This window comes from Aptenodytes patagonicus, chromosome 20 (assembly GCF_965638725.1).
Source record: "Aptenodytes patagonicus chromosome 20, bAptPat1.pri.cur, whole genome shotgun sequence".
Taxonomy (NCBI): domain Eukaryota; kingdom Metazoa; phylum Chordata; class Aves; order Sphenisciformes; family Spheniscidae; genus Aptenodytes; species Aptenodytes patagonicus.
The window spans coordinates 483506-509861 of record NC_134968.1 but is presented as its reverse complement, the minus strand read 5'-3'; the positions used below and the strand labels follow the sequence as shown (position 1 = coordinate 509861).

The 26356-nt window shown below is 60.9% G+C and overlaps 2 protein-coding genes across 3 annotated transcripts; one reads left to right on the top strand and one right to left on the bottom strand.

Moving 5' to 3' along the window:
- Positions 1-291: 291 nt before the first annotated feature.
- On the top strand, positions 292-9393 carry CNTNAP1 (contactin associated protein 1). The gene is made up of 24 exons (XM_076356954.1): positions 292-391; positions 1776-1877; positions 2149-2342; positions 2443-2590; positions 2838-3041; positions 3111-3295; positions 3381-3524; positions 3871-4132; positions 4212-4361; positions 4430-4601; positions 4691-4797; positions 4905-5024; positions 5168-5371; positions 5463-5619; positions 5770-5897; positions 6013-6180; positions 6250-6468; positions 6546-6785; positions 6887-7123; positions 7297-7424; positions 7561-7654; positions 7783-8016; positions 8140-8187; positions 8286-9393. The coding sequence occupies exons 1-24, from the start codon at positions 313-315 to the stop codon at positions 8474-8476; spliced, it is 3915 nt and encodes a 1304-aa protein (XP_076213069.1). The 5' UTR covers positions 292-312; the 3' UTR covers positions 8477-9393.
- Positions 9394-9818: 425 nt separating this feature from the next.
- Positions 9819-25956, bottom strand: EZH1 (enhancer of zeste 1 polycomb repressive complex 2 subunit). Of its 2 annotated transcripts, none has more exons than XM_076356955.1 (20): positions 25913-25956; positions 24843-24963; positions 24109-24237; positions 23675-23794; positions 22483-22603; positions 21687-21860; positions 20670-20772; positions 20236-20399; positions 19293-19384; positions 18333-18513; positions 17223-17419; positions 16680-16771; positions 16046-16086; positions 15401-15526; positions 14188-14366; positions 13414-13509; positions 12926-13007; positions 12696-12776; positions 12220-12304; positions 9819-12101 (listed from the first exon to the last, which is right to left on the bottom strand). In XM_076356955.1, the coding sequence occupies exons 1-20, from the start codon at positions 25921-25923 to the stop codon at positions 12041-12043; spliced, it is 2256 nt and encodes a 751-aa protein (XP_076213070.1). In that variant the 5' UTR covers positions 25924-25956; the 3' UTR covers positions 9819-12040. The 2 variants fall into 2 exon arrangements, with proteins under 2 accessions (XP_076213070.1, XP_076213071.1); XM_076356956.1 differs by lacking the exon at positions 25913-25956 and adding an exon at positions 25672-25695.
- Between the last annotated feature and the right edge of the window lie 400 nt (positions 25957-26356).

The window sequence follows — 26356 nt, the reverse complement described above, 5'->3', positions numbered from 1 at the left end:
GCCGTGGTCTGGCTGCAGCCCGGGGCAGCTGTAACCCCGCACTGGACCCGGCGCCGAGGACCGGGGGAACCGGAGGGCCCGGCGGGAGCATCCCTCGGGGGCACGGCAGCGGGGGAGGCTGGGGGGGGGGGCCGGGGCTCTGCGCTGCGCTGCGCCCAGCCCGGCCCCCGCGCCCCCTCCCCGGGGCCGCATCCCCCCCGCCGCTGCCACCGCCCCCCCCCCCCGCCCCGTGGGCGGAGCCGCCGGCCCCGCTCCGCCGCGCGGCTGCAGCACCGGGAGCGGCGGCGCCGAGGGCGCTCGGGGCGCTCCAGCATGGGCGCTCGCCGCCTCCTCGGGCTCCTGCTCGCCGCCTGCGCCGGCCTCCTGTGCCCCGGCCCCGGCTGCCTCGCACGTAAGTGGGGCCGCAGCCCCGGGAGCGGCCCCTCCGCACTGCGGGACCGCGCCCGCCGCCCCGGCCCCGCACCCCCGAGCCGCCCAAGCCCTCCGAGCTGCCCCCGGCCCCCCCGTTCTCCCGGGCATCCCCCGTTCTCCCCCGAGCATCCCCCGGCACCCCCCGGCGCCCCGGTCCGCGCCGTCCCCAAGGTCACTGCCGGACACGGGCGTCCGGGCGCCTCCCCCCTGCACCCTGCCCGGGGCCGCCCCGCCGCAGCACCCCCGCCGGCGGCACCGCGCCCGCCCGGAGCCTCCGGGGGCTCCGGGATGCCCGGGGATGCCCAGGGATGCCCAGGGGTGCACCGGGCTCCCGCCCCGCTGCGCCGCATCCCCGCGCCTGGCGCGGCCCCGCGTCCGTACCGGGGAGGGGGCTCGGGCCCCGCCACCCCTGGCCCGGCCTGGCCTCGTGTCCGGGCACTCCGGCGGGCGGGAGCAGCCCCGCGGGACCCGTCCCGGGCTCCGCCAGCACCTCGGCCAGCGCCGCCGCTCCGGCCCGGCCCCGCCGCGGGGCTGCACCGGGCTGCTCCCGCTCCCCGGGGCGGGAGGGGCTGGGGGGCAGCTGCCCGGGCGCGGGGACGGGGACCGGCAAGGCCCTGGCCTCACCCAGCAGCTCTCTGCGGCCCCTCTGAGCCGGGGCCCTTGGCCCCTTCCCCCAGGGCCGGGGTGGCCCGGGGACCCGTTGGCTGCGGGGGATGGAGGCGGGGGACGATGGAGGCGGGGGACGATGGAGGCGGGGGACGGTGCAGGCGAGGGGCGATGGAGACGGGAGGTGATAGAGGCACGGGATGATGGAGGCAGGGGGCGATGCAGGCAGGGGGTGATGCAGCATGGGCGCAGCGCGGCTGCCCTTGGCCCTGCAGTGAGGGTGGGGGTGCAGCAAACGCTCCTGGGGCTCCCCGGGCTCCGTCCGACCCGGCCGGGGGGGCCCTGTGAGAGGCTCGGGACCTCGGCCCCGCCGAAGTCTCCTCTGCAGATGCCGCGAGGGTTCGCACGGGGCCCCCCCGGCCTCCCACGCGGGACCCTGCCCCGGCAGGGCGGGGCGGGGCGGGGCGGGGGGGGGGTTCCCGGCGCCCACGTCAGTGCGGAGGCGGCTGGTGCGGGCGCCGGGGCCCGCAGAGGTGTGTCAGCTCCGCTGCAGTGGGAGGGGAGAGCGGGAGCTGGACCCGCCGCGCCGCCGGCCCGCGGAGCCCGCAGGGTCCGCAGAGCCCTCGGGGTCCGCGGGGTCCCCGGATCTTGCAGAGCCCGCGGGGGCCGCGGGGCCGGGCCGGGCCGGGGGGGCTGCCGCGGGGACACCGCCCAGTTCAGTGCCCCGAGCCCGGCCCCCAGCCCCACTCTCCCTGCAGGACCCTGCTATGATGAGCTCGTTGCTCCTCTCTACTCCTCGTCCATCGGTGCCTCCTCCAGATACAACATCTTCTACTCGTCCAGCTTTGCTCGGCTGCACAGTGAGTCCCCCCGTGGGACTGGGGTGCAGACGGGGCGGGGGGCCATGGGCAAGGGGCGTCCCTGGCAAGGTCTTGCCTCACGTGGGGCTGAGGGGTCCTCAGGTGCCCACGGCAGAGCCCTCAGCATCCCCCGGAGGCAGGGGAGAGCCCTGCAGCCCTCCAGCTCCCACCCGCAGTCTGGTGCTGCAGTGGGGCTGAGCAGGCAGCCCCCGCTCAGCCGGGAGCTGCTGGGTGCCAGGCTGTGGGGCCAGCTGAGCCGCTCCCCCGGCAGGCACCAGCGGCTGGTCCCCCGACCCCCGGGACAAGCAGCCCTGGCTCCAGATCGACCTGATGCAAAAGCACCGGATCAACGCGGTGGCCACACAGGGGACCTTCAACACCTACGACTGGCTGACACGCTACATCGTGCTCTACGGAGACCACCCCACCAGCTGGAAACCCTTCTTCCAGCAGGGCAGCAACTGGGTAGGGGGGTGCCCGGGGGTCCCTGTGGGAGGGGGTCCCCTGGAGGGAGCAGAGACCCCCAGCCCGGAGTGAGGTGCTGACGGCAGCCCTTTGTCCCCAGACGTTCTTCGGGAATGTGAACGAGAGCGGGGTGGTGCGGCATGACCTGCACTACCCCATCCTTGCACGCTATGTCCGCATCATCCCGGTGGCCTGGAACCCGCGCGGGAAGATTGGGTTGCGCCTGGGCCTCTACGGCTGCCCCTACCGTGAGTACCCAGCCCGGGAGCTCTGGCAGCCCCGTGCGGAGTGGGACCCTGGCCTGGCCACCCGCGTGGCAGGAGGCCAGCCCCTGGCTCCGGCATGCCCGGAAAACACTTTCCCAGAGGGGATTGTGTCCAAGCGGTCTGCAGTCATTAGCTCTAGCATAAACCATAACAGAAAGCAGCGTTCCCTGTGCCAGGGTGTCTGCTGCTGTGGGCAGTGACATGGCTGGGGCCGCTCTGCTCTCCCCAGGGTCCCACGTGCTCTACTTCGACGGGGATGACGCCATCTCCTACCGCTTCCGGGCCAGGAAGATCAGCACCCTCGAGGATGACATCTCCTTCAACTTCAAGACGCTGGAGCAGGATGGGGTGCTGATGCACGGGGAGGGCTCACAGGGTGACTACATCACGGTGGAGCTCAAGCAGGCCCAGCTCCTCCTGCACATCAGCTTAGGTGAGCTGGGGCTGGGGGGCTGGGGGGCACGGGGCTGGGGGGCCACTGGCTGAGGCTGCCCCTCCCCAGGCAGCAGCCCACTGCATGCCAGCGAGGGCCACACGACGGCGGTGGTGGGCAGCCTCCTGGATGACCAGCACTGGCACTCGCTGCACATCGAGCGCTACGGCCACCACGTCAACCTGACGCTGGACGGGGAGGTCAAGCGCTTCCGCTGCCACGGCACCTTCAACCAGCTTGACCTCGACACCGAGGTGGGTGCAGCGGGTGGGGAGCTGCCAGGATGCTGACCTGTGGTGTCCCCCGGCGAGGGGCTGACCCCCTCCCTCTGCCTCCCAGCTCTTCTTCGGGGGGGTGATCGACCAGGACAAGCAGCACCTCACCTACCGGCAAAACTTCCGGGGCTGCGTGGAGAACATCATCTTCAACGGGGTCAACATTGCCGACCTGGCCCGGCACCGGAGACCCAACATCCGCTTCGAGGTCCAGCCCCGGGGGGTGGCCCCTTCCCCGGGGGTCCCATCCCTGCCGTGGGGGGACCCCTTTCTTGGAGGAGGGCCAGGTCATCAGCCCCGCTGTGGGGTGACTCCTTCCTGGGGGCCAGGTTCACCCCCCCTGCTGCGGGGTGACTTGAGGCCAGGCAGCAGCCGTGCTCAGCCGAGCGGTGCCGCATTGACTGCGTGAGGTCGCTCCTGGCCTGGGGCGCCCACCCGGCACTGCCAGGCGACAGGATCGAGTGGGGGCAATCAGGGCCAGGGCTGTGGGGATGGGGGGGCCTCCCTGCCATGGGAGCATCCCCTTCCTCACTGCCTCCCGCGGTCACCCCCAGGGCAGCGTGGGCCACTACTGCCAGGACCAGCTGAACACCCCCATCACCTTTGCCGGCATCAACAACTACGTGCGGGTGCCGGGGATCCCGCGGAGGAACCGCCTGGCCGTCAGCTTCCGCTTCCGCTCCTGGGACACCGCTGGGCTCCTGCTCTACACCAGCTTTGCTGACCGCCTGGGCTCCCTCGAGGTGGTGTTGAGCGAGGGGCAGGTCAACGTCTCCATCGCCCAGCCCGGCAAGAAGAAGCTGGAGTTTGCCGCAGGTGGGCTGGGGAGCCGGTGCAGGGCTGGGGGCCAGTCTGGTGGTGGTGCCTCCCCATGCACCCTCCTCTCTGCGTGCAGGGCATCGCCTGAATGATGGCTTCTGGCACTCGGTGCAGCTGGTGGCACGGGATGGCTCTGCCGTGGTGACCATCGATGATGACGACGGCGCCGAGTTTCGGGTGGCACACCCCTTCCAGCTCCGCACCGGCAGCCAATACTTCTTCGGAGGTGGGCGGCGGGGTGGGGGCCAGGGGCGATGTGTGCCCGGGGGCCACTCACCCCACTGTGCCTTGCAGGCTGCCCCAAGCCAGCCTCGGTCACCGGCTGCCGGTCAAACCAGACGGCCTTCCATGGCTGCCTGCAGATGCTGAACGTGGACATGCAGCCCATGGACGTGGAGCTGCTGGTGCAGCACCGTCTGGGGCAGTACTTCAATGTGCTCTTCAACGTCTGTGGCATCACAGACAGGTATCAGTTGGGACAGGGGTGCCGGCTGGGAGCAGGCGGGGGCCGGGGGGCTGCACCGGTGCCAGGACAGGAGCCCTCTGCGCCCTCAGGTGCACCCCCAACTTGTGTGAGCATGACGGCCGCTGCGTCCAGTCCTGGGATGACTTCATGTGCATCTGCGACCTGACGGGGTACAAGGGGGAGACCTGCCACAAATGTAAGCCCGGGACCTTGTGGGTGGGGGGACAGGATGGGCACCCACAGCTCCTCCCACTGCCTGGTGCTCCCCCTTGCACTGACCCCAGCCCCATTTCCCTCTTCCAGCCCTTTACAAGGAGTCGTGTGATGCTTACCGGGTCAGCGGGAAAACCTCGGGGAACTACACCATCGACCCAGACGGCAGCGGGCCACTCAAGCCCTTCACGGTGTACTGCGACATCCGAGGTGGGGGCGGCAGGAGGGTGTGGGGGTCCCTCTGCCCAGTGCCCCCAGGGACCAGCCCCTGCCTGTGCACTGGGGCCGGAGAAGGATGGAGGGAGCAGGGGTGTCCCGGGGGGCCGGCCCTAACAGCCCCCCCACCTCCACAGAGGACCGGGCATGGACCATCATCCGGCACAACCGCCACTATGCCACGCGGGTGACAGGCTCCAGCGTGGACCAGCCCTACCTGGGGGCCGTGGAGTACTGGAATGCCTCCTGGGCCGAGGTCTCGGCGCTGGCAAACGCCTCTGAGTACTGCGAGCAGCGCATCGAGCTCCACTGCTACAGCTCCCGCCTGCTCAACACCCCCTGTGAGCGCTGAGGGGAGCGGGGCCGTGCCACAGGGCTGTGCTCTGGGGCCATGCCTTGGGGCCATGTCCTCACCCTCCTCTGTGCCCTCAGCTGGGCTGCCCTTCAGCTTCTGGATGGGCCGACACGATGAGCGGCACTACTACTGGGGGGGCTCACGGCCGGGCATCCAGCGCTGCGCCTGCGGGTTGGACAAGAACTGCGCTGACCCCAAGTACTTCTGCAACTGTGACGCCGACCATGCGCTGTGGTGAGCCAGCGGGGGCTGCGGGATGGGGGCTGCAGGATGAGGGCTGGGGGCACAGACTCTGGCGGGTTCAGGCAGGGTTCAGGCCAGGGTGTGGGCTGGTGAAGGGGCAGAAGCCCCTCACAGCCCCTCCGAACCACATGCTGTTTGCAGGAGGACAGACAAGGGTCTACTGACCTTCGTGGACCACCTGCCCGTCACCCAGGTTGTGGTCGGAGACACCAACCGCTCCGGCTCCGAAGCCCAGTTCCTGCTGGGCCCCCTGCGGTGCTACGGAGACCGTGAGTGACCGGATCCACAGAGGGTCCCCTGCCTGCAGAGAGCCCATGCCTGCGGGGCTCCCGTGCCCATGGAGGGTCCATGCCCATCCCTCACTGCCCCTCCTGCTCCCCACAGGCAACACCTGGAACACCGTCTCCTTCAACAGGGGTGCAGCCCTGCTCTTCCCCACCTTCCAGGCCAACCACAGCCTCGACATCTCCTTCTACTTCAAGACCACCGCCCTGTCCGGCGTCTTCCTGGAGAACCCTGGCTCCCGAAACTACATCCGTGTCGAGCTCAACAGTACGGGCGGGCGGGGGGGCGCAGGGGATGGTGGGACCAGGCACCCCTCCTGACACCGCATCCCCACAGCCACCAGGGATGTGGTGTTTGCCTACGACATTGGGAATGGGGACGAAAACCTTACGGTGCGGTCGGCAGTGCCCTGGAACGACGACGAATGGCACCAGGTGAAGGCTGAGCTCAATGTCAAGCTGGCACGGCTGCGGGTGGACAAGCTGCCCTGGGTGGTGCGGCCGGCTCCCCCGCAGAGCTTCGTCCGCCTGGACTTTGACAGGCCCCTCTATGTCGGTGAGAGCCCCCGGCCACATCCCCGTGTCCCCAGGTCCCCGTGTGCCGCAGGGCCCTGAGTCTTGGCCCTGCTGCAGGCACGGCAGAGCATAAGATGCGCCCGTTCCTTGGGTGCCTGCGGGCACTGCGGATGAACGGGGTGACGCTCAACCTGGAGGGCAAGGCCAACGAGACAGAGGGGGTGCGGGTGAACTGCACTGGCCACTGCCAGGATCCGCCGGTGCCCTGCCAGAACAGCGGGCTCTGCGTCGAGCGCTACAGCCACTACAGCTGCAACTGCAGCGTCTCTGCCTTCGACGGGCCCTTCTGCAACCATGGTGAGTGGCTGCGCCCACCCGCACTGAGGATGGGGGCCTTCACGGGGGCCGGGATGGGGTAGAGGAGCTGGCGCTCCCGTCACCCCGTGGTTCCCCCCCAGACATTGGCGGGTACTTCGAGGAGGGCACCTGGGTGCGGTACAACATCCTGCCGATGTCGCTGTACGCCGCCCGCGAGTTCGCCAGCATCATCAGCAGCCCCTGGCAGCCCTTGCCTGGCTACAACCTCACCAGCGAGGAGGTCAGCTTCAGCTTCAGCACCACCTCGGCGCCCGCCGTGCTGCTCTACGTCAGCTCCTTCGTCAAGGACTACATGGCTGTGCTCATCAAGGATGATGGTGAGGACAGGGCTCCCCACCCCAGGGCTCACCCAGAGCCTATGGGGACCTCCCCGGGCGCTGGGGCCACATGGGACCCTCCTCCCCCCTGATGCCAGTCACCAGCCCTACGGAGGGGCTGGACTCACCCACTGAGAGCCCCGGCACTGCTGACAGCCCCGCTCTGCACGCAGGGAGCCTGCAGCTTCGCTACCAGCTGGGCACCAGCCCCTACATCTTCGCCCTCACCACCAAGTCGGTGACAGATGGGAGGCCCCACCACGTCAACATCACCCGCCTGCACCGCACGCTGTACACCCAGGTACGGGGCCAGGGCATCCTCCCTGCCAGGGCCTGGGGGGCTGCAGGGTTGGGGGTCAGGATGGGAGGAGGCACGGGCAGGGTGGCAGGAGGTGGAGAAGGCTCAGCAGGCACTGACCTGTGCACCTGCCTCCCAGGTGGACTATCTTCCCGTCATGGAGCAGCAGTTCTCCCTGTTCGTGGACAGCAAGCTGGACTCACCCAAAAACCTGTACCTGGGGCGCGTGATGGGTGAGCTGGGTCCTGCCCTTGGCCGCCCCCTCCTGCGCTGGGATCCCCGTGCGCACCGGGGTTTCTTCTGCCCAGCACCATCCTTGCCCTCCACAGGGGATGAGCCTTCTCCTTCTGTGCTCCCACAGAGACCGGCGTGATTGACCCTGAGATCCAGCGCTACAACACGCCCGGCTTCTCAGGCTGCCTCTCGGGGGTGAAGTTCAACAGCCTCGTCCCCCTCAAAGCCATCTTCCGCCCCACCAGCATCGTGCGGCCCTACAGCATCCGGGGGGAGCTGGTAGAGTCGAGCTGCGCCTCCATGCTTCCCCTCACCACCATCCTCATCCCCCCTGAGATGGACCCCTGGTACATGGGCACAGGTAGGTGCTGTGGTGGGACCCCAGCGGGGAGGGAGCCCCCCGGCAAGCGTCAGCTGCAGAGGGGACACTCCAGCATGAGACCCCTCTGCAGCCCGGACTCAGCCACCCGCTCTGTCTCTGCAGAGTTCCCCCACGTGCACGACGATGGCTGGATCGGGATCATCATCGGGTGTAAGTGAAGCACCTGGCTGGTGTTCCCCCTGCCTCTACCCTGGCCCCGCAGCCCCCTGGCCCCTCCCCAGCCCCTCACTGCCACCTCTCCCCCGCAGTCGTGACCTTCCTGCTCCTGCTGCTCGGGGGGCTGCTGGTGCTGCTGTACTTCTACTACCACCGCTACAAGGGGTCCTACCACACCAACGAGCCCAAGGCCATCCAGGACTATGGCAGCGCCACCAAACCGCTGTCGGTGCGCAAGGACCAGAACCTGCCCCAGATCCTGGAGGAGGCAAAAGGGGACTAGCGGGGCCGGGGGGTGGGACGGGCTCACAGCCCCCACAGCCCTGGGAGCCGCCTGGGGACGAGCAAGCATCGCGGGACCAAAAGGCCGAGCACACCTGAACTGCCAACACCCGCCTCTGGACCAGACCGGACCGCACCGACCGCCAGCTCCTCCCCGCGGCTGCCACCGACCCGGCCCCCAGAGCACGGCCGCGACCCGCCGAGCCCCAGCCCCGCTCGCCCCAGGCACGCTGGCAGCCCCTGTGCCAGAGGCAGGCTGCTGCCTCCCACCAGCTGCCAAAACCTGCCCTGCCTCCATCAGGGAGCCCTGGGGCTGGGCAGCCCACCCTCCCTTTCACAGGGGAGCGTGCCGGGTGCGCCTGGCTGCTGCCGCCCCGTTAGCGACGACTGCGCGTAGATTACCCGCTGCTTTGCTCGCTTAGCCAGAGCCACGAAGGAAGCCACGCAATACCCAGCCTCAGGGCACAGCCCGGGGTGTGCCGAGCAATACCCTGCCCGTGCGGGCAACGGCCGCCGCTGCCGCGCATGACGCCACCGCACTTTGCTGAGATGCTGCTTTCATATGATCAGGTACAGATCCTTTCTACCATTTTTGTTGCTGGATATTCTACTACACTCTGATTTTTTTATTCTATCGGTTTGTATAAAAAACCAAACGGAAGCTCCTGTCGGGTGTTACGTTCCGCGTGTTGTGGTACGTGGTCTGTAGTTTGCTACTTCTCTGTACGAAGTGCCAGTCCTGCCGATTACCTCCAGCCCAGGGAAAGCTCCTGTTCACTCGCTGTATTGTGGTAAGACGACGTTACAGAAATGCATTTATCTACCCAAAGGCCTAGCTCCACTGGGCATTTTATTTTTAAAAAACCTGTTTTGTTGAATGAGATGTGAAGATACTCAAATAAAGGCAGAATGACGGCGTTTGACACTCCCAGCCTTTGCTTCGGCAGCCTGGGCATGCAGGGGCAGCAGCTCCTCTCCCCTCCCCGCGGCTCAGCCTGCACCTAGGGGAGGGACTGGCACGGACCACAGCAATTCCCACTCCTGGAGTGGGACGCAGGATGTAGAGAGCCGGGGCTGGATGCAGCTCAGGCTGCTGCTATGCTCGCACGCACACGAGCATGTCCTGCTCTCCCCACTGTGCACCTCTGTCACCTCCCAGCCCTGAGCCAGTGCTGATTCAGGCAGCCGGTGGCACCGGGACGCTCACAAGCCCTGCCAGGCTCCAGGGTGCCAACCACCGCGGAGGGGACAGCTGGGCTGAGCCCGCAGCAGGCAGAAGACAGGCAGGGAATGTGCCACTGCCAGCTGCTCCCTAGGGTAACAGAGGCCAGCAAGCCGTGGGAGGATGTTCGCTACCACTTTATTATGACAAAGGCTACAAGCCACATTATCTTTAAAGTGCATTATTATTCACCATCAACAAACCACAGACACAAGCCTGGCATAGTGCAGATATGGCCAAGGTGGCAGAGGACGCTGAGCAGAGAACAGGGCCGGGGCGAGCTGGGCGGACGGAGGCAGCAGGAGGCGATGGGGAGCGGGGCTCAGGCAGGTGCCGGGGTACAAGCACTGCTCCAGACAGACCCAACCCCCTCAGGAGCCCCAGGAAGGCATCACAGACAGCAGGAAGGACGGACAGCCAGCCTCGCCTGCCGCAGTGGGAGGCTGGGAAAGGCATGGCATGGGCCATGCCAGGGAGGGCTCAGGCTCCCGGCGCAGACCCAGCACCTCTCTGCGTTCATGGACCGTGCGGCTAGGACAGGGCTGTGCCTTGGGAGCCCCGTGGTTCCCCAAACGAGGGCGGCAAGGGCCCCAGCACTGCTCACCTCTGTGCAGTGCCCCCAGACAAACACCACCCACCCTCCACGCCACTGCCCCCAAAGGGGGTGATCAGCCGGGCTCCCTGCCAGAGGAACTGTCTCAGTGCCATCCCAGGAGCCCAGCGCTGGAAGCCCGCAGCTCCAGGCCCTCATCACCCCTGGACAGCCTGGTGCGGTGCCTGGCAGAGCACCCTCCAGCACCCAGCATCAGGCCAGGCAGTTGGCTGGCAGCGCACGTGGCTCCAACGGGCAGCCCCATCCTTCAGGTCACCCCAGGCCCTGCTCAGGGAAGAGCCCCCCATCCAGACTGCCCCATCCCAGGCCTGGAGCAACATCCCTGCAAAGGTGCTGCTGAGGGATGACAGCCGTCTGGGACGTCTGTGGTCCCTCCGCCCCCAGAGCGGTACACGGGGCCCAGCTGCCGGCTGAGGATTAAAGTGCTTTTTTCTTTTTCTTTTTGCATGGGGTGCTAAGGCCAAACCTCGCCCTGCCAGAGAACATTTCCCCTTTATCCCCAGGGCCAGGGTGTCAGAAACCTCTATGCAGGTCACCGCAGGCAGCGGCAGGTCTGCTGCACCCTGTTCAAACCTCAGCACAGCAACATTCAAAAAGTCCTGTGCAACGAAAGGCTCCTGCCCTGAGGGGCCCTGCTCTGCTGGCTCCTGAAGGGCCCAACACGTCCCACAGAGCCTGTGCTGCCTGAAGGGGACTGTCCTGACAGAGGACGGTGGAGGAACCAGCTCTGGTACCGCATGGTCAGGAAGCGCCCGCCTGGGTGCAGGGTGGCCAAGGCCCGTCTCCCACTCTGGGTGCAGCCCCAGCCGGTCAGCAGGAGTCCCCCCCCACGGCCCCAAAGCTGCCCAGCAGAAGCATCCACGCGCCAGCCCCAGAAGAGCCAGGCAGCAGAGCAGCTGGGGACGGGCACAAGCCAAGCAGCCACCCCACAGTCACGAGAAAACGCCACAGGCTGGAAGGGCTTCCTCAGGCTCACGGGTTCCTGCTGCCTCTGGACCCCTCTTGTGCTTGCAGCAGCACCCCCGTAACATTGTCTCTAACCAGCTCAGTGGCGTCCCTACCCAAAGTGACTTTTTGCATAGTGCTGCTCTCCCCATCCCCAAGCATCGTGCCACGCCGGCCACGGCTAGGCAGTCTGTCCCCCAGCCAGCTGGGGCAGAGGGGAAACAGTGCCTCAGTGACAGCAGCTTGGGGCCTGGGGACCGCTGCAGCCATGTCTCTATGGCTTCCAACCCTGTCGCTGTCCTCGTCAACAGGACAAAACAGGCAGCAAGAGGTAGCACTCGAGACCAGAGCTTATCCCAGGGGACAGGGCTGGAGGGGAGCACCAGCCCCTCTGCCCCAGCTGTGCCCCGCGTCCCAGTGCGGGTGGTACCTCGCTTGCTCTTGTTCTTCCAGCAGTCGGCAGAAAATGGAAAGAGACTGAGAATTCACGGCTGTCCCTCCTGCACCACAGCTTTTCTTCAAGCCCCAGCTCCCCTCCAGCCTGGGAGACCGCCCGCAGAGCAAGGCTCCAGAGCCTGCCCCAGCCCAGGGCTGGCAAAGCTGCCACCCTGGCAGCAGCCGCTCACACTCCTGCCCCGAGTCTCTCTCTGGGCGTCTGGATGGAAAGTAGCACTTGTGACACACACAGCAACGGGAACAGCAGCAGTCATGTCAGCGTGAAGCAAACATGGCATTGCTTACAAGGTGCAGCAGCAAGGTGTGCTGGGGACCGCCCCGCACAGAGCCTAGATGATATCTGTCTCCCTCTCTATGCCGACATACTTCAGGGCGTCTGCCTGGCTGTACCTACAAGATAGGAAAGTCACGGCGGCTGTAATGACCTCCCACGCTCCCCACAAACATGCACGCAGAAAGTGGGGTCAACCCTGCACCCCAGTCCCCAGCCGGCCGCTCCCCAAGGTACCTGTAATCAAAGAAGAGCTCCTCTCCTGCCTGGATGGCCCTCTTGGCAAAGATCCCTATCCGGTGGTCTCCGTTCACCATCACAACTGCAACCAGAGAGATGACATCAGAGACGTGCAGCTCCAGCTCAGGCCAGGAGGTCTCGCAGCACTTTTGCCCTGCCTGGCCAGCTGCCAGCCCCCGGGGCCACGGTACCCAAGCTCCTGCCCAGCAGGAACGGGGCACTCCCCGGGAGCTCCCAGCTGCTCTCTAGCAGCAGTCTCTCCTTGCGAGGCCAGGGCCACCACAGAGCTGAGCCCTCACCAGCAGGAATGTGATTTGCTGCAGAGAGGAGGAGACTTTGGGTCTTTGAAGTTCTGCTGCTCCCACAGACTCAGGGCGACTTGGGACCCTGGAGAATCCGCTGCAATCCCGGAGCTGAGCAGGACCCCAGAGAACCTTCCCCCACCAAGATCTGACTGGGCAGGGATATCTCACCTTTGGCATAGCAATTGGGGTTCACCGAGTGATTGGCAAAGCGGATTTTATTTCCTTTGCGGGTGGCGTCAACAACAAAATCTATTAAGAAAAAAAAAAAAAAGAAAACTGTAGTGTAAAGACAGGTCTGCTGCTCAGGCGACAGATCGGCTGAGACTGCTCACCCAGCCATCGGCACCCTGCCAGGAAGCCCAAGTCTCCTCCACCCCTCGAAGCCCCAGGCGAGTTACCGTTGTTGAGGTTGAAGAGGAAGCTGGACATGTACTTATCATAGACCTTCCCTCGCCGGTCAGCCTCATCCTGTGAAATAAGCTGGAGAAGGAGATGCCTTGAGAGACTCAGCACCTGAGGGCACAGCGAGGACCACTGCGAGGAGCAGTGCTCGCCTACCTCCTGGAAACATCCTCCCGCCCTCCCACCCCACGGGCAGGAGCTCGCCAGGGCTCCTAGGGAGGGAGCAGAGACAAGAGCTGAGCTCCCAGGGAACAGCACATACACAACACGCTCCTCCACGGTGGAGGGCCTAGAGGTACTGAGATGGGTCCCAAAATGGTGCAAGATTCAATCTCTAAACCTGGTCAGAGTGAGCCCATGGCCACAGCCGAGCTGGGGAAGGCACGCTGTCCCCGCTGGACCAGCAGCTGAAGGAAGCACTGCCACTAAACGCAGCCTCCCGAACACGCGGCACAGCAGCCCCAGCACATGCAGAAGCACTGACCTCACCACAGTACTCAGAGATGAACTCATTCTTCTGCACAGATTCCTTGATGAAAGTCCCCCAGCCGGCGACATCTGATGGTGCCAGCAACAAATGCTGGAGCCAAGGTGAAAAGGAAACGGTTACGGTCAGCAGGCCTACCACCTCCCAGCACACAGAGATCACACCCCGTGCATCAGGCAGACCAGAAAGCAACAGTGAAGAGCTCTCCACCTCCCGGCACAGTTGCACACGCCGGGATTAGGGCAGTGCCCAGGAACAGCCATGCTGTGCTGGCTGCCATGCTCAGAGTCCCAACATCACGGGGTTGAGTAACTCCGAGGAGCAAAGGGGAGCCAGAGTCCACCCAGCATCCCCTGGTTTAAGGTGACACATGGCTCCCTACAGGCTTACAGGTCATAGCATCATTAGGCTGGAGTTGCACATTACTTGACACCCACTAATTTGCATCTTTCTCTGAATTTTGGTCTTTTTTATGTGCAGTCCCTTGCCCTGACCAGCAGAATTCAAAACCTAACCTTTCTCTGGAGTCATTTTTTACGCTCCCTTGCTCTCACCCTTCCTCATGTAACTCCTGTCCCCTGATTTTCACATCCATAATCCAGATTAAGTGCTACAGAAGCCTGGGGCAGAGCAGCTTCTCTTCCAGACCTCCTCACTCAGACAGCTGCGGGTGGCTCACACACCCTCTCCCACGCAGCAGGAGCTCTCTTTATCAGCTCTACCCGGAGGCAGCCCCCTGCCAGCAGTCCAGAGCCATGCTGCTGTCAATACCTTTTTGAGACCTCGCTGGATGCTGCAGTTCTTGCAGGAGACCACCTTGCAGTCCCAGTGCTCTGAAGCCCCACAGGTCAGGCAGAGGTCCGGATCGCACTCCCGCACGGCCAGGTAGCACGGGCACTGCTTGGTGTTGCACTGGGTTTTACAGCGACAGCCTGGGAAGCGGTTCTGACCTGCAGCAACACAGCCCACGGTTTTGCACCATGAGGTTTTTCAGCCCTGCAGGAACACAGAAGCTCCTCCCGAGCCAGGTCTCACCCTGACAGGCCCCGGGCAGGTACAGAACTAAGCCCGTCCGTGACCAAGGGCCACGCTGCCTGCCCACGACCCTGCTAACATAAGGAAGGTGCCTTTGTGCTAATAAAGAGCTCTACACCCATTCTGCTCTGGGCAGCAGACAGGAGCCCCCAGAACACCTCTTCCTGCCCCCCCCGGAGTCACCAGGACAGCGCTCACTAAGAACACAATGAGACAAGGTGAACGTGAGGCAGCCTGGGCACCCAGGAGCTGGAAGCAAATCACAGAAAGACTCTGCGTGCACGGGAGCTTTGAGCACCACTCACACTTAGCAGACCACAGACCATGCACAGCGTCCTTCCTATCTGTGTGGCTGAAGATGCTGATCTGCCTCTTGGGACTGATTATGTGCAGTTTGAAAATAAACAACTCGGATAATATAAACATAACAGGTCAGTACAGAGACTCTTGGAGCCTGAGTTGGCTCCCTGTCACCCTGTAGTCCTTCCAGCCCCAAGCTGTGTCATAACCCCTAACGAATCCACCCTCAGAAGCCCCACCGATGTGGGCAAGCATGGTTATCTCCATTGCAGATCTGGGAATGGAAGCCCAGAGAGGAAAAATAACCATGGCAGAGCAGTGACCCATCTCCCACCCTAACTGCTGGCCACACATCCTGCTCTCAGGGAACCAGCAGCATCACCCGCGGGTTGTTGATGCTGGATACAGACATGCAGACAAGCATTCTCTAACAAGAGCACGTATCTCAGCTGCTGAGAGTCACAGGGCAGCATGGAACAGTTTCCCCTTGGACTTCAGCAGACTGCTAATCTAACTGCTGCAGATGGATAGAGCAGTGAATGCCAGAACCAAGCAGGCCTCCAGCAAGTCCCAGCTCTGCACCCTCCCTCTGGTCTGTGTCAGGAGAGCTGGCTGCTTTCCTGCCCGATAGCCCAAGGTTTCTCCTTACAGTCAGGGTTGCACTGGCAGAACTTCTCACAGAAATTCTGAGTCATGATGCAAGGGCAGGAGCTGTCACAGGGATGCTCGGGGTGGTCACAGGGCTGGTAGTTGTACACCTGGGTAGGTGAATTATCTAGAACAAGAGGAGAAATGCCCAGATTAGAAGCTGCACATTGCAGAAATGTTTGAAAGCAGCACAGCCAGGGCTCTGGAGCAAGGAAGGCGCAAGCTACCCGTTTGCCGGCAGAGGGCAGGGAGCCCAGCAGCACCCAGCACACAGCTCCCGCAGACACATGGCTGTGATTACCGACACATGGCACACATCTGCTCTGCCCTGAACAGCCCATTTTACAGTGGGGCTGCACGCCAAACCTCAGCCTCCCCTCTGGCTGGAGCAAGACAACACCGCACGTACTGCCTCAGCGAGAGCACTGGCACAGCGGCAATTCCCAGGGCACAGCCGCAGCAGGGCTGGCCAGTGGCACCCCAAGAAGCCCAGCTGGGGGGAGACGCTCCCCCTCTGCGCTGCTGCAGCTGCGGGGCTGGAGAGCAGGACACTGCCGTCCTGCTGCACGAGTCAGAGCCGGAGAACTCCATCCCGCGGGTGAGTGGCCTTGCAAACCTCGCGTGACACAGCCACAGCAAACGCTACCTTTCTTCAGCTGAATCTTCCTGCAGTGCGCAGCCCACAGCCTGGAAGAGAAACAGAGAGGGTCTGAGGGGACGCACAAGCCTCCGTCAGGAAGAGCTGGCCACAACTGCTCGGCACCACCGGTCAGCACAGCAGCAGGAGACAGGCGATTCCAGCGAGGCTGTCTGGCAGCTTCATGCATTAATAACCATCAGCCAGCCGTAAAGCAGAGAAAGATGAGAACGACGCAGCTACAGCATTAGTTATTTAAGGCAAATGCTAGATCCAGATTAATACTGGACACACTGGGATCAACAAAAAGTAGGTTATAAGTCAGGGAGCTGAGGCTAAGGCTGCTGTTAGGACAGCGGTACCGTCCCTCCCACAGCAGTGCAGCACTACAGCCAGGCACCGTGCTGCCCTCTCCTCTGGGGCTGAGCCCAAGGCCTCAGAGCCTCCCAGCCAGGGCAGCAGCACTGGGAAGAGAGGCCAGGGGCCAGGGGCCAGCACCCAGCCAGCAGCACCAGCAGCCCTGTGTGACAGCAGGATGTGTGCACAGATGGGAGCCAGATGGGGATTACCAGGAATGCTTTGGCACAAAAAGCAGTGGATCTGGTTGCATTTTAAGAACAAAACAAGCTTGTCCAACACTTGCCTGTGCTTCCTTTTCTTCTTCTGGGATGGATTCATTAATTCATTTGTTGGCAGTTTTGTTATAAGTGATTCTTTCACTGCAAACTGAAAGACCTACCAAAGAACAGAAGCAAAAAGAAGAACAAAGTTCAGTGTACTCAAGTTGTTTTTATCTAAAACATAAATAGAGAGAGTGTAAGCAAGCAGACACAGGGGGGCTCCCAGTCCCTGGACCAGTAAGCAGGCAGTTCTGCCCCCAGTTTCACTGACCACGGCTGTCATTGCTTCTCTTGCCTGGGAAACAAGAGCGCCCGCCCTGCCAGCGCGCCCGGCCTCAGACAAGGCACTCTGGAGGAAGCTAAGAGCATGGGCATGCGCAGGGCTCATTCTGCAAACAGCAGCAGTACTGCAAAATAACAACACTGAAGTCCACAAAGTGTTGATGCAACACATTCCTTGAGGCGGTTTGTGGCAGAGAAGAAAAAACAGCAGGCAAGCAGCGGCCAAGGCTTCCCTCCTGCCGCTGGGCCAGGCGCTGCAGTGCCTGCCCTCTCCAGGCACCCACCTGCTTGCACGTCTTTGTTCCCAGCAGCCTGGCAATCGAGCAGAAGTTGTTGAAGTAGGTCCCGTGGAAGACGCGGAAGAGCGACTCCTCAGCTCCCGTCCACTCGACGGGCTCCTGCGGCGTCTCCACCGCAAACAGCTGGGAGGAGGCCGGGCTCAGCTTCTGCTTGGTGGGGGTCTGGCAGCGGGAGTTTGCCTCTGGCAGGAAAGGCAGACGTTAGGCCAAACACAACATGGGAGAACGCACCCTCGCCATCACAGCTCCCGAGGGCAGCGGTCCCCCCGAAGTGCCCAACACCTTGCCTCGCCCCTGCCCCTACACCTCCTGGCAGCCCTGCACCACGCTCCCTGCCGCACGCTCCTGCCTCTAGTCAGGCAGCCCAGCGCCGGTTGGGACGGTGGTGCTGGCCCCCTCGCTGCCAGGCAGCACCAGAGCCACCATGCCACCTTCCCCTTCCAGGGCTGGCCCAGGACGGAGCCCCCGACTACGGCAGCAGCACCAGAGAGGCCCGAGGATGAGGAAGCCACTCTCTCCTCTCCCGCCCGAGACGGGACCCAGATGTACAGGAGTCCTCTGCCCCCCCAGGATCTCATTCTGTCCCAGCCACCACCACTTCCCCTGGTGTGGCAGGAGCAGCTTGGTGCTCCTCTGCGGCACCGAGGAAGCGCTCACCCCTGGCAGGTCCACAGACAAGCCCCCTGCCTCAACATCTCCCTGGCCACTGCTCTGTGCTGCAGCAGGGCAAGCGCACAGACCAGCGCTGCCCGGGCACTGCCCTGCCAGGGGCACTTTCCTCGTGCACAGCCGAGCAAGGTGCTCAAGAGCTGAAGGCTCTTGGCTTTGCAGGTCCCAGCAAAGCTCTTGCTTTGCCTGGCAACATTCCTCCTTCCTGGGAGAGGACAATGAATCCCACAGCAGCAAGGGCAGGGGCTGGTGTCCCTCATGTTTGTTTAAGCCCAGCTGTAAACACCGACTCTGCTAACTCAGAATTCCACACCCTTGTGCGGGACACAGAGGCAAGACAGGGAGAGCCCCAGCTGCGAGGTGCTGCCTGTCCTTACTGCTCATACCGCCAGAGGGGAGAGGGGTGTCTCTGGGGTGGCATCGTACCCGAGGAGCTAGAGGCCCACTCGTTGCCCGTGTCTCGGTCGCTATCGCCCTCCCTCGTCTCAGCGACGGCAGAAGCCAGGGTGTTTGAGCAAGAAGCACCCACCACGTGGTGCCTCCGGCGGCGCCGGCCTGAGCACTTGGACCTGGGGTTGTGCAGCGCAGCAAACTCCTTGGCTCCTTCCTGCAACCAGAGCAGAAGACAAGGCAGGTGGCAGATGACCAGGGAACACAGAAAGGCTTTTCCACAGGCCCTGGGACAAGCCCTGCCACCACCAAGAGAAGGTGGAAGACCCCCCATGCGCGGTCACTTCAGCGACTGCCAAGGCCCTGCCAGCTGCCCGCACTGCGCATTCCCACTTCGCTTCCTTCAGCACCGCTGCCCGGTCGGAAGAGGCTCCCTGGCCCTGGCCCTCCAGTCCGCTCCCCTGCCTCCTGCCCTGGCAACGAAATTCTCCTGGCCTCTTCCTCTGCTCCAGCCCCGCAGCTCCCCAGGACACCCTGTATCTGAGCCAGCTGACCAGCTCTGACACCACCAGGCGCACCCACCTCCCTGCAGCCAGCTCTTCCGATCTGCAGCTCTCATCCCTGGTAACACAGCTAGGCTGTATTTCTGAAAGATCATTTTTAAAATAGTTTGAGCCTTCCCCACATACGCTAGATTCCCTCCCCAGCATTTTGAACCTGGGCTTCATTTTTCAAACGCTGCACTGAGTCCAGAGAAATCATTTGTCACCACAATTTCCCATCTGCTAGCCATGAAATTAGTCTTTGTTGGAGATTTGCTAAAATATGCATTTGGTAAGGTCTGTATTTGGATTCATGCTCCCCTGAATCCAATGAGGATTAGAACTAATTCTGAAAAATCATCAAAGTTGTGAAAAGGACCCACAGAGTTCTGCAGAGCAGGGCTGGCCAGGCTACTTCTCTCGTGGTTTCAAAAGCAGCAACACAGAAACATACCAGCCAGAGGAAACAGTCTGCTCCACAAGGATCTGGCTCGATCTTGGTCTCTCTATTCTTTCGTTTGTACACATTAGGAGTAGCATGAAAAGCTGAAAAAATAATAGTTATCTTTACTATTAGCATCCTCCAAGGGTCTCCCCCCACGCTGCAAGGGACAGGGGCAGCACAAACTCAACGAAGGTGAGTGGGAGCCTGAGGCAGTCAGCAAGAGTGCCCGAGCAGCTCTCCCAGCAGGGAGGAACGAGGCGGCAGGACCTCCTGGCCAGCCCTGCTCCAACCCGTGATGGGGACTCAGCAGCACTGGGGGAACATTTGGGAAGGAGAGGTCATAGGAAAAAGATCTGCTTTCAGACTGAAAAAAAAAAGACCACATGATCTTAATATTATATCTTTTAATAAATAATTCACTGGAAGGAGTCCTGTGACTTTCCAAAGAAGCCCTTAGACCTGGGAAACAGCAGGTCCAACAGCTAACCAGTATCCAAAAGGCTTTGGCAGGACAAACCGCAGGAACATGACTAAGAAGAAGCTGTAAGTTCGTGAGGCAACAAAACACAGGGGCATGTCCAGACTTTGGAAGTGAAACATTCATGCCTTTCCCTGATGAGCTTCTGCAAAGCAAGGGTAAAGTCTAGTTGCGGCAGTATTTCTCGCACAAACTGCCAGGAGGCTCGAATGCGGCGTGCTGAACAATGGTGAGAAAGAGGGGACGGCCACGCAGGTCGGTTTACCATCCGTTTGAGGAAGTGAGTGGAGCCGTCTTTACAAAAGGCTTCTGGGCACCTGTCAGCTCCTAAGGCTCCACTGCAAACTCCGGGGAGGCACCACCCTCTAAAGACTGCAGCACAGACACTAAGCAAGGCATACAGAAGTATGAAGCACTGAGGAAAAATGAGGAGAAAAGGGCTCTAGGGAAGCGTCCGGCCGAGACTGCACTTACGATGCAGAAAACAGTCGTATTTGAAGCAGCGGCGGCAGAAGAGGGTGTGGAAGGAGTGCAGGGACTGCTCCCGCTGGACCGACTTCGCACACGGCCCGTCTATGTTGGGAGTGCACTGCGGCGGCAGCACGTTCGGGTCCGACACTTCTGTGAGCTCTCGGTACCTATTTGACAAACAGAAACGCCCACAGATGTGCATGCTTTCCTAATTTGGGACATTTTACACAACTACATTACTATCTGGGCCAGTAGGACTCTGGCCCAGATACCTTGAGGCTAAACTAAAGTTTCTAACGCTCAAAAACCACTCTGCTCACGGTGCCTGCAGCCACCTGAGCTTTACTTTCTGGTCAGAGTACAGCGCTGTTTTCTGAAATACAGATTTCAATTGTTGCTAAGAAAGGTAACAGACAACTTAAGTAGAGATCTTCTACCTCTCTTTCATATCATCTGGGAAACCGTATTCAGGAAACATAGAAGAAATAGCAGTGAATATCATGTCATTTGGAAACCGCTTCTTTGAACATTTCTTGTTACCTAAGAAAAAGAAGAGAGACAATTCCTCAGTTAAGCTGGATGCGGACATGTCTTTCCTTCTTCCACAGAGAGCAATTCTGGTAGGTGTTCAGGATTGTATTTTAAGAGACAGAAATGTAATCCCATATACAACGGATAAACCTTTTCTCCTGCAACTAGGCTAAGGCATTTCCAGATGCAGCGCACTCTGCCACTTTCAGAGTAGCATAATGTATTGATGGAAGTACTAACAATTTCTTCAGGAGTACTACTATTTATTTTTACCAAGGCAGGATTTGCAGACAATGCTTTTCTACATCTACGGAAGGTCCTGGTATTTGTGCTACCCGTATCACTATAAACCAAAGACAAAGATGAAACTACCAGTCAGCATTCCCAAGGTCACGCAGGACACATGAAAATCCCACAAACCAGAGCTTCCTCTATGCAACAAGAACTCCAGCTGGCACAGGAGAGGGAAGAGGAACACTAATACATGGAAAACGGGTCTGGAAGGGATTTGAAAAGATCCACCTCCCTGGCCTACAGCAGAATCACATCTATCTACAAACTTACTGACAGATGCTTGCCAGACCAGCACTTTAAAACCTCCAGGAGCAGAGATCCCACAGCCTCCTCAGACAACACCCCTCTGCTTTGCTAATCTTGCCATGAAATGGTTTTCCAGGTGACTCATCTAAATTCTTCCTCGCCACACTTTAAGCTGATGACTTCTTATCCTGTCCACAGGGGACAGTAAGAACAACCGACTTCCCTTCTGCTTTCGACTACCGTACCAGAACTTGCCAAGCTGATCACTGACCTTAGTGACACATTAATAACCAAGTGATGGCAGGAGAGCACTGGCCAGCTACTCAGGCAGGGCAGGATGGAAACGTGACAGACACAGCCCCAATTTCTGTGGCCAAACCCACCTTCCACTGCAATTCGCTTTCTTTTCCTTGTGACTGGCAGCTCTTCTTTCCCATCCTCCTGTTTAACCTCAGAATCATTGTGTCCTTCCTCTTCCTCGTCCGAGTACTGATTCAGGGCGTTCACTAGCTCCAGGAACACGGCATCGCTGATGAGGACTGACCCTGAAATCATTTCTGAAACACAGAGATGTCAGCCAGTTTGTGGGTGTGCCATCATCTTTCACATTCCTCATGGTGGTAAATCACAAGCCAGCCACACGACATTGTTAACAACTAGAACCTGCCTCGCAATTTTGTAGGGATAGGTGGGATTTTAATGCCAGTCATGAGAGCAGCGTATCATTTTTAGCAATCTGAGGACAGGCCATACCAGAGTTTTCCACTGCCTTCCTCCCTCCAGGCAGAGTTTCATGATGGGGTAGGCAGCACTGTAGGGAAACACCCTGGCTTTTCATTTCAGAAAAGCCTGATTAAAGCCTTGGCTAAGGTCACAAGCGAAACAAGGTTGCTGAGCTCCTCCTAACCTCTAGCATATTTTTCAGCACCCCAAGGCACTCCTGTGAACCCCCATGAACAAGAGCAGAGGCTCCAGAGCACCCCAGGCCTAGAATGGAGCAGGATATCAAAAGACAGAACTGTGTCCTTGCAAACTAGAACAGCAGGCATGTTCCTGTTTTTCTGCTTTAAGAGCTCCCACAGAAAAGCTGGTTACTGCTGCCACCTTTTGACTTCTTAACTACTTTGATATGTTATTTGCAAGAGACTGAACGGACAGTGCTGACTGCTCCCAGGTTACCTTCCTCTCCATGAACCTTCCCATCATAGTTATTAATAAGTTCTTCAATGAAAGTTTCATCTTCTTCCTTCACCTCATCTCCCATGTAAGGGATATTGCACAGAACAGTTTCATCCTCCACCTGCAAAGAGATCAGGTACAATTCAGAAAACCAGCACTTGCCGATTCTCAGACAGGCTGTGTCTCCGAGGCTGCTCCTGTCCATTCAGACCCACAGACAACACAGTGCAAAGGTTCAGCCTCCCTGGCTGCAGTTTCAGATGTCTCATCACCGACATTTCATTGTTATCCCATGCCAGCAGCATAACTCTGACCCCTGAAAGTGCAATTCGCTTTAAAAAAAGAAGAGCTGTGCCTCCAAGGCTTACAGAGTCTCAGAAACACACACATTGCCAAGAATAATAAACAGCCAAAAAATGTCAGAGAGATTGTGTTCAAGGCAGAGTAGAACTTGGAACAGTGAAAGGCAAACCGGTAACTCACTCCTCGGAGGAGCACAGCCAAAGCTGAGGAGCGCTCTCGCGTTAACCACAGGAGCAAGGACACTGGGCCTTCATTGCCATGGCACACCGACCGACTCTTTGCATTACAGTCACTGGTGTCACTCTGCTCCCCCGGTCTGCTACGGGAGGCTTCAGAGAGCCCTGCAGGTTGCAGGAACACATCCACACCCCACACCAGGCAAAGAGCCAGGCTAGCCACAGACCACCTGTTTGTTTAACAAATAATCTTAACTACACCACACCAGAATCTGCATTTAAATCACTCCCCACACTACTATGATAGAGGAACTGATCCTCAGTAGCATCCTTACAACGAGGCCAGCAGGGTAATCCAGTCACAAAGGACCTGCCTAAGAAATAAAACTCTTCATTTAAAAGGGAAGAAAAATCTTATGGGAAAAAAAAAAACCAAACCCCAAACCATATTTACTCCTTGAATCCTGTGAAATAATGGTGGCACTATCAAGGAGTCAGGTGTAAAGGAGAGACTAGCTGGGTAAGACAGCGTGGATACAAGGCTGTTTAATGGGATTCAACAAAACAAGCAACTAAAACAATACTTTCCGTCATCTCTCGAGCAGACATCACTTGAAACAAGAGGGTTCAAGAAGGTATAATCACTCCACAACCATGTAACAACTACACACTAATCACACCAAAACCTCGTGCCCCAGAGCCTTCCTACATACCATGAAATTCTGCTGAAGAGGGGACCAGGAGTACATAATGGGCACCAGCGCCACCGTGTTCAGGGTCCTCATGTACAACGTCTGGCTTGGAAATCCCGGGAAAATGCTCTCAACGGTGCACTGGAATACGAGTACAGAGAAGGGCAGTGAGGAAACCGCCCCTGGGAGGCAGTCACAGCCAGAGGGAAATCGCACTTCAGGACAAACGCAGTGAAGCCCTGCATTCACTCTTTGGGACCTCTTCACAGGAAAGGCCTTGGGTTGGTTTTGGGTTTTTTTTTCCCCATTTCTGTATCCCACAAGAGTGCAAGGCATGGCCTGACACTGGCATAGGACAGCACACACAAAAAACAATCCCGTATCCTCACAGCTCCCTGCAAAGCCCTGGTTCTAGTCCACCCTTACTGCTGCCGTGCCCCTCTTCCTCTCCACACCTGTTTTAGGAACGGGTGCCCGCTGACTGGCTTCATCAATTGCACCGGCTGGACTCGAAGCTTCTTCCAGTCTTCATTCAGAATTTGAGTCTTTTCATGAACTTTTGCAAAGTTGGCCACAAACAGAGCCTGAAATGAGAGAAAGAAGCACTCAAAATTTAAGAAATCATGCTGAGAACACTAAAACACCTCCTGAGATTTTGTTTCGAGTATAAAAATGTATGCAAGGCAGAGCATTTCAAATTGATGATACTCATTAGAAGAAACTCTAATTAAACTCAGCATTGGTACAAAACCGTGCTGAACATCTACCCGACAGCCATTAGCTTTTGATAACTCCTGATCCCAGCCAACCTCTTCTAAAATCCTGCCTGCCAAGGAGAGGAGCATCCGAGTAAGTCATCTGAAACCCACCAGCACTGAGAGGGTTCAAGCAAGCAGATACTTTAAAGAACAAGTGGGAACAAGTGGAAATGAGTCCTCGTGCTGCAGTTGTGCAAGCACTCAGCCAACAGACTTCTCTGTGCAACAGACGCTGACTGCACGGCTCCAGGCTAACAATGGACCATGAGCAGAAGTAGCATCTCTTCAAACTTATCCAGCTTACAAGGAAAATACAGCTTTGCAATTTGCAGGATGAAGCACCTGTCTGATAGCTGCTCAAATACTACAAGGTAAAGCGAAGTCTTTAGGAGATATCCTTTCAGCTAGCGCTACCATCCCTACGTCTTTACCTTAGCTCCCATGTTTGCCTGGAACCTCTTGAGCTGCCGAAGACGCATATATTCAGACTTGACTTTTCTTTTCCAGTATATAATACACTTTGACGTTGGAGGAGTGGCGATTTCCATTTTTCTATAAAAATACAGAAAGAATAAATATCAAATAACGGAGAGCTTAATCCTGTAAACAAGAAAAAAAATCCCTGTGGATTTCAACTGCATCATAGACTTTAACTAGGAAAAAATAACTGCGCAAATCTGCATTCATCCTATTTACGGAACAACCACGGCACAAAGAGCACCGAAAAGCCCGGGGAGCTCGCGGACGTCGGCCGCAGCAGGGAACCAAGCGCGCTGACCGGGGTCCGGCCGCTCCCGAGCCCCCGCGACCCCTCCGCGGGCAGAGCCTTCCCGCCTGCCCCGGGCAGCGGAACGGACCGCGGCCCCGCCGCCCCGCTGCACCCCCGAGAGGCCGCGGGGGGGGGATCGCTGGGTCCCCCGCCCTCCCCCAGGGACACGCCGCTGCGGAGGCGCGGGCCCGGCGGGGGCAGCGGCGGCTCCCGAGCCCCCCGGCCGGGCTGGGAGCGGGGCGCGGTGCACCCCCGGCCTGGCCCGGCCCCGCCCGGGACGGGACGTGCCCCCCGCCCGGCCCCGGGCTGCGCTGCGAGCCCGGCCGCGGATCGCGACGGCACCGGGGGCTCCCAACCGCCCCCCCCCCCCGCCACTCCGGCCGGGCCCGAGCGCCTCCCCGCGGGGCCGCAGGGCCGCTGTGGCAGCGGCGGCAGCGCCGAGCACGGGCCCGCGCCGGGGGCCGCAGCACGGCTGCGCCGGTGACACGCACCGGAGCGGGCCAAGGCCGGCCGGCGCCGCCGGAGCAGGGGAGCAGGGGAGCGGGTCCCGGCCCCGCCGCCCCGCGCGGCCACTGCCCCAGGCGGCCGCAGCCCCCCCCCCAGGCCCCGGCCGGCACCACGGGGGCCCGGCCGGCACCACGGGGGCCCGGCCGTCCCCCGCGCGGACCCAGCTGCCCCCCGGGGCCCCCCCGGCCCCCCGCGCCGCCGGCCCGGGCCCCGCCCTGCACTCACTCCTCGGCCATCGCGCCGGGGGGAGGCCGCGCGCCCCTGCGCAGCCGCGCCTGCGCCGCGCCCGGCCCCGCCCCGGGACAGCCCCGCCCCCGCGCTGCGGCCCCGCCTCAGGCCCCGCCCCCGCGCCGCCGCTGCCGCCGGTACCGGTCGGGCCGGGGGCGCGCAGGGCTCCCCCGGCGGGGCGGGGAGCGCGGGCGGCGGGGCGCTCTGGGCCCGGACCCGGGCCGGCAGGACCCGGGCGGAGCCCCGCGGGGCGGGCCCGTTCCAGCCCAGAGAACACCCCCCCCACCGGCTGTGGGGAACGGGCCGAGCCCGGCGGCTCCGAGCCCGGTGCCCAGCCCGGTGCCCAGCCCGCCTCGGTGCCCGCCCATGCTCGGGTGCGCCCGGCCCCGTCTCCCCGCGGGCTCTCCCCGACCCGGCCCGGACCCGCGGGAAGCGCTTGGC

Bases quoted from the DNA above. Each gene is read 5' to 3' on its own strand.
- CNTNAP1 (XM_076356954.1), top strand. From the start codon at position 313: ATGGGCGCTCGCCGCCTCCTCGGGCTCCTGCTCGCCGCCTGCGCCGGC. The intron at 392-1,775 runs GTAAGTGGGGCC...CTCTCCCTGCAG, and splicing joins CGGCCCCGGCTGCCTCGCAC to GACCCTGCTATGATGAGCTC. The intron at 2,591-2,837 runs GTGAGTACCCAG...TGCTCTCCCCAG, and splicing joins CCTCTACGGCTGCCCCTACC to GGTCCCACGTGCTCTACTTC.
- EZH1 (XM_076356955.1), bottom strand. The intron at 24,238-24,842 runs GTAAAGACGTAG...CTCTCATTTCAG, and splicing joins AGGCAAACATGGGAGCTAAG to GCTCTGTTTGTGGCCAACTT. The intron at 14,367-15,400 runs GTAAGGAGAAAC...GTGTTGCTGCAG, and splicing joins CTGCCAGTGCAACCCTGACT to GTCAGAACCGCTTCCCAGGC.